This window comes from Ylistrum balloti, unplaced genomic scaffold (genome assembly GCF_031769215.1).
Source record: "Ylistrum balloti isolate Yb309-2 unplaced genomic scaffold, AGI_CSIRO_Ybal_v1 Utg371108, whole genome shotgun sequence".
Lineage (NCBI taxonomy): Eukaryota > Metazoa > Mollusca > Bivalvia > Pectinida > Pectinidae > Ylistrum > Ylistrum balloti.
Genome location: NW_026782609.1, coordinates 383,756 through 390,366, shown reverse-complemented (window position 1 = coordinate 390,366; position 6,611 = coordinate 383,756). Strand labels below are relative to the sequence as shown.

General features: G+C 41.4%; 1 protein-coding gene across 1 annotated transcript; it reads left to right on the top strand.

Annotated features, from left to right (window-relative positions):
* The first annotated feature begins 614 nt into the window (after positions 1-614).
* Positions 615-5,901, top strand: LOC132560740 (glycoprotein-N-acetylgalactosamine 3-beta-galactosyltransferase 1-B-like). The gene is made up of 4 exons (XM_060225415.1): positions 615-720; positions 854-964; positions 2,041-2,705; positions 5,746-5,901. The coding sequence occupies exons 1-4, from the start codon at positions 615-617 to the stop codon at positions 5,899-5,901; spliced, it is 1,038 nt and encodes a 345-aa protein (XP_060081398.1).
* The last annotated feature ends 710 nt before the right edge of the window (positions 5,902-6,611 follow it).

The window sequence follows — 6,611 nt, the reverse complement described above, 5'->3', positions numbered from 1 at the left end:
GTAATTACTGTGTGTAGATGCGGTAGACTTGCGGTTTTGTGTGGTAATTACTGTGTTGATGCGGTAGACTTGCGGTTTTGTGTGGTAATTACTGTGTGTTGATGTCCAAACCTTCCGGTACTGTGTGGTAATTACTGTGTGTTGATGCGGTAGACTTGCGGTTTTGTGTGGTAATTACTGTGTGTAGATGCGGTAGACTTGCGGTTTTGTGTGGTAATTACTGTGTAGATGCGGTAGACTTGCGGTTTTGTGTGGTAATTACTGTGTGTTGATGCGGTAGACTTGCGGTTTTGTGTGGTAATTACTGTGTGTTGATGCGGTAGACTTGCGGTTTTGTGTAGTAATTACTGTGTGTAGATGCGATAGACTTGCGGTTTTGTGTGGTAATTACTGTGTGTAGATGCGGTAGACTTGCGGTTTTGTGTGGTAATTACTGTGTGTTGATGCGGTAGACTTGCGGTTTTGTGTGGTAATTACTGTGTGTTGATGCGGTAGACTTACGGTACTGTATGATATTTTCTGTAAAGTTATCGTGTTATGCTTTCAGCAGCAGCTGCACTTGATGATATGAAGTGATATCATGTAATGTCTTGCGTGATGAAAACTTGTCGAACATGCGCACCATGGCTGAGGACAGAGTTTCGAAGCTGTTTATGCTGGTTTGTCTCTGCTTCTGCCTGACCACGCTACTTATGACGTATAACACTTTCTTTATTGATGGTAAGTCTTAAAGTTCCGTGTCTCACCGATTTTCTGATGCCCGCGGGTTGTAGATCAATACAAGACAAATCCCCAGGTTAACCATTACCTTGATTCTGGTTATTGTTGTTACAAATCCATGTTATTATTACAGAGGGAATAGTAGAAATCGACGAAGATGAAGAAGATTTGTATCAAGACATTCAAAATAGGAACTTCCGGGATAAGGACCGGCCTGTCAACATGGACTCGCACAGTCATGCAGGTAAGTGACTTTGGGATAGGTATCTATGTTTCAAGGTCATACAGGTAAGTGACTTTGGGATAAGTATCTATGTTTCAAGGTCATACAGGTAAGTGACTTTGGGATAGGTATCTATGTTTCAAGGTCATGCAGGTAAGTGGCTTTGTGATAGGTATCTATTTTTCAAGGTCATACAGGTAACTGACTTTGGGACAGGTACCTATGTTAGAAGGTCATACTGGTAAGTGACTTTGGGTGGGCACTAGGCTTTCTGATTTTGCTGTTAAGGTAAATAACCAGCCTTGTCTGTCTGTAAGGTTGAGGTTGAATAATCATAATTTTACCAGTCGTCATGGACGTTTTAGACTATCGAGGTAACATAAGGCCACCTCAGACTTCAGAAGAACACAATATAGAGCACCTGAAGACCTTTTTATTTCAATAACCATGAAAGCGAGTAATAGTGACCCCTTCCAAGTTTCTACAAATATGAAAAATTACGATGGAAAAGGGCTAAGAAACCATTTCACTTGAGGCGGTGTCTAAAGCGGCTTCGAAACACTCTATAGAGAAACAATTCAATGCATGTAACTGAAAGGTGCTGGAATTTCATTAACATGGGGCTTCCGAGCCGCTCTCTCAGGATTGCTGAGGCACAGCTTTGGGCAGCCTGGCACAATATAGGAATCTCCCATCGAGTTGTTCAACGTCCATATACCATTTGGAGCCAGAAGCTAGACATTGTCCATACACTGAAAACCTAGGTAATATGTCGACAGATTTGAAGAAGAATCTGACTGTACTGTGTGACCGTAATCATGTGCATTCTTGGAAGACAGATTGCCGAACCTTATATACTAATAAGTGTTGGACACCTCATCTACTGGACAAGAAATACATATGAATGAGACATTTGGGCTCTATGGTCATTTTCAAGATAAGAGCAAATTAAATAGTCACAACTTGGTATGTAAATGGTAGTTCCAGTCCAGTTGGGGAATCTTGGACGGCGTGGTGATAGGAATAATTACCTGTGTTGTAAATTTTGTTGTATTGTTTTGACCAGTAAATAATAACAATAAAATGTATTGTTGTAGACGATGATAGCACCAAGGCCGATGAACTCTACAACAGAGTGCGCGTGCTGTGCTGGGTAATGACGTCACCGTCCAATCTCGACAGGAAGGGCTTGGCCGTCAGGACGACTTGGGCAAAACGCTGCAATAAATACATCTTCTTCAGTAGTGTGACAAACGACAGTTTCCCCACGATCGGACTTAATGTGTCAGAGGGTCGGCAACATCTCACTGGTAAAACGGTACAGGCGTTTACTTACTGCTACGAAAACTACGGCAATTCCTTCGATTGGTTTCTCAAGGCTGATGACGACACCTACGTCATCGTAGAAAATTTACGTTTCTTTTTGTCACATCACAATCCTAAGGACTTGGTGTATTTTGGTCACAGGTTCAAGGCCATAGTAAAACAAGGATATTTCAGTGGGGGTGCTGGTTACGTCCTCAGTCAGCAAGCTTTAAAGAAATTTGTGCAAGTTGGTCTTCGTAACCCGCTGTTGTGTCGACGTGATGGTGGAGCAGAGGACGCAGAGATAGGCAAGTGTATGCAAAGACTGGAAATCAAAGTGGGGGACTCCCTGGATGTCAATGGACGCGAGTCGTTTCATCCATTCACGCCAATCGCCCACCTGCAAGGAAACTACCCCGGCTGGTTCTACAACCATACCTTCCACAAAGTCCAAAAGGTATGAGTATGTATAGTAGAAGCAAAATTGTTACATGGTCTGGTCTGTGTTGAGACTTACTATCTCCGTCCTGTGTATTATATTACAGGGTCTGTGTTGAGACTTACTATCTCCGTCCTGTGTATTATATTACAGGGTCTGTGTTGAGAGTTACTGTCTCCGTCCTGTGTATTATATTACAGGGTCTGTGTTGAGAGTTACTGTCTCCGTCCTGTGTATTATATTACAGGGTGTGTATTGAGACTTACTGTCTCCGTCCTGTGTATTATATTACTGGGTCTGGTTAGGAGTTACTATCTCCGTCCTGTGTATTATATTACAGGGTGTGTGTTGAGACTTACTATCTCCGTCCTGTGTATTATATTACTGGGTCTGGTTAGGGGTTACTGTCTCCGTCCTGTGTATTATATTACTGGGTCTGGTTAGGAGTTACTATCTCCGTCCTGTGTATTATATTACAGGGTCTGTGTTGAGACTTACTGTCTCCGTCCTGTGTATTATATTACTGGGTCTGGTTAGGGGTTACTGTCTCCGTCCTGTGTATTATATTACTGGGTCTGGTTAGGAGTTACTATCTCCGTCCTGTGTATTATATTACATGGTCTGGTTAGGAGTTACTGTCTCCGTCCTGTGTATTATATTACAGGGTGTGTGTTGAGACTTACTATCTCCGTCCTGTGTATTATATTACAGGGTCTGTGTTGAGACTTACTATCTCCGTCCTGTGTATTTTATTACAGGGTGTGTATTGAGACTTACTATCTCCGTCCTGTGTATTATATTACAGGGTCTGGTTAGGAGTTACTATCTCCGTCCTGTGTATTATATTACAGGGTGTGTATTGAGACTTACTATCTCCGTCCTGTGTATTATATTACAGGGTCTGGTTAGGAGTTACTGTCTCCGTCCTGTGTATTATATTACAGGGTCTGGTTAGGAGTTACTATTTCCGTCCTGTGTATTATATTACTGGGTCTGGTTAGGGGTTACTGTCTCCGTCCTGTGTATTATATTACTGGGTCTGGTTAGGAGTTACTATCTCCGTCCTGTGTATTATATTACATGATCTGGTTAGGAGTTACTGTCTCCGTCCTGTGTATTATATTACAGGGTGTGTGTTGAGACTTACTATCTCCGTCCTGTGTATTATATTACAGGGTCTGTGTTGAGACTTACTATCTCCGTCCTGTGTATTTTATTACAGGGTGTGTATTGAGACTTACTATCTCCGTCCTGTGTATTATATTACAGGGTCTGGTTAGGAGTTACTATCTCCGTCCTGTGTATTATATTACAGGGTGTGTATTGAGACTTACTATCTCCGTCCTGTGTATTATATTACAGGGTCTGGTTAGGAGTTACTGTCTCCGTCCTGTGTATTATATTACAGGGTCTGGTTAGGAGTTACTATCTCAGTCCTGGTTTTTACATTACAGGGTCTCGTTAGGAGTTACTATCTCAGCCCTGGTTTTTGCATTACAGGGTCTGGTTAGGAGTTACTATCTCAGCCCTGGTTTTTACATTACAGGGTCTGGTTAGGAGTTACTATCTCAGCCCTCTTTTTTACATTACGGGGTCTGGTTAGGAGTTACTATCTCAGCCCTGGTTTTTACATTACAGGGTCTGGTTAGGAGTTACTATCTCAGCCCTGTTTTTTACATTACAGGGTCTGGTTAGGAGTTACTATCTCAGCCCTGGTTTTTACATTACAGGGTCTGGTTAGGAGTTACTATCTCAGCCCTGGTTTTTACATTACAGGGTCTGGTTAGGAGTTACTATCTCAGCCCTGTTTTTTACATTACAGGGTCTGGTTAGGAGTTACTATCTCAGCCCTGTTTTTTACATTACAGGGTCTGGTTAGGAGTTACTATCTCCGTCCTAGTTTTTACATTACAGGGTCTGGTTAGGAGATACTATCTCCGTCCTGTGTTTTACATTACAGGGTCTGGGTTGAGACTTACTATCTCAGCCCTGTTTTTTACATTACAGGGTCTGGTTAGGAGTTACTGATCTCCGTCCTGGTTTTTACATTACAGGGTCTGGTTAGGATTTACTATCTCCGTCCTGTGTTTTACATTACAGGGTCTGGGTTGATACTTACTATCTCAGCCCTGTTTTTTACATTACAGGGTCTGGTTAGGAGTTACTATCTCAGCCCTGGTTTTTACATTACAGGGTCTCGTTAGGAGTTACTATCTCAGCCCTGGTTTTTACATTACAGGGTCTGGTTAGGAGTTACTATCTCAGCCCTGGTTTTTACATTACAGGGTCTGGTTAGGAGTTACTATCTCAGCCCTGGTTTTTACATTACAGGGTCTGGTTAGGAGTTACTATCTCAGCCCTGTTTTTTACATTACAGGGTCTGGTTAGGAGTTACTATCTCAGCCCTGGTTTTTACATTACAGGGTCTGGTTAGGAGTTACCTGGTTTTTACATTACAGGGTCTGGTTAGGAGTTACTATCTCAGCCCTGTTTTTTACATTACAGGGTCTGGTTAGGAGTTACTATCTCAGCCCTGTTTTTTACATTACAGGGTCTGGTTAGGAGTTACTATCTCCGTCCTAGTTTTTACATTACAGGGTCTGGTTAGGAGATACTATCCTGTTGTTTTACATTACAGGGTCTGGGTTGAGACTTACTATCTCAGCCCTGTTTTTTACATTACAGGGTCTGGTTAGGAGTTACTAATCTCCGTCCTGGTTTTTACATTACAGGGTCTGGTTAGGAGTTACTATCTCCGTCCTGTGTTTTACATTACAGGGTCTGGGTTGATACTTACTATCTCAGCCCTGTTTTTTACATTACAGGGTCTGGTTAGGAGTTACTATCTCAGCCCTGGTTTTTACATTACAGGGTCTGGTTAGGAGTTACTAATCTCCGTCCTGGTTTTTACATTACAGGGTCTGGTTAGGAGTTACTATCTCCGTCCTGTGTTTTACATTACAGGGTCTGGGTTGATACTTACTATCTCAGCCCTGTTTTTTACATTACAGGGTCTGGTTAGGAGTTACTAATCTCCGTCCTGGTTTTTACATTACAGGGTCTGGGTTGCTGCAGTGACTACAGCGTGTCGTTCCACTACATGAGTCCGGCTGACATGTACCTGATGGACTATCTAGTATACCACCTCCGACCCTTCGGACTCCATCGGATAGATAAAAATGCGAATTACTTTTTACCAATAGACAAACAGTGAACTAGGTGTGAGATGAATTGATAGATTCACAAATTTTTATATCGTACATGTATACAGTACAACATATTTTATCAGACGTGACGTCATGCCTCATGTTTCATTTGGATTCACCTGTGTACATGAATCAGTCATTAATTGTGATAAGATCTGATTATAACTGACACTTGTTGTAACCTGTTGTTGATATATCATTTCTGATGACATTTAATCAGTTTTCTATGACAGTATTTTTATACATCAAAGTTTCCAGCTAAATGTGTTTTTACGTTTCCCGTGCTGTTACTATGATGTAACTGTTACCAAGCCGTGACTGTTACTATGACGTAACTGTTACTATGACGTGTCCGTTACTATGACTTGACTGTTACTATGACGTAACTGGTACTATGGCGTGACCGTTTCTATGATATTTATCGTTACAAACTATAATGATGACGTTGATTGTGAAGTACTTTATTATATTATTATTGTATCGATGTTTACCTTGGCATACTGTAACTATGACGTTGACTATTATTATGACGTTGAATGTTACTATGGCGTTTAATGTTACATATTGTTTGATGTCGATTGTAACATTGTTACTATGACGTTGATTGTAACTATGGCGTTGATTGTTACTATGGCGTTGACTGTTACTATGACGTTAACTGTGACGTACTGTTTGACGTCGATTGTAACATTGTGACTCTGACGTTGACTGTAACTAT

Coding starts and splice junctions, on each gene's coding strand:
- LOC132560740 (XM_060225415.1), top strand. CDS start 615: ATGCGCACCATGGCTGAGGACAGAGTTTCGAAGCTGTTTATGCTGGTT. Junction 721..853: donor TAACACTTTCTTTATTGATG/GTAAGTCTTAAA, acceptor TTATTATTACAG/AGGGAATAGTAGAAATCGAC. Junction 965..2,040: donor GGACTCGCACAGTCATGCAG/GTAAGTGACTTT, acceptor GTATTGTTGTAG/ACGATGATAGCACCAAGGCC.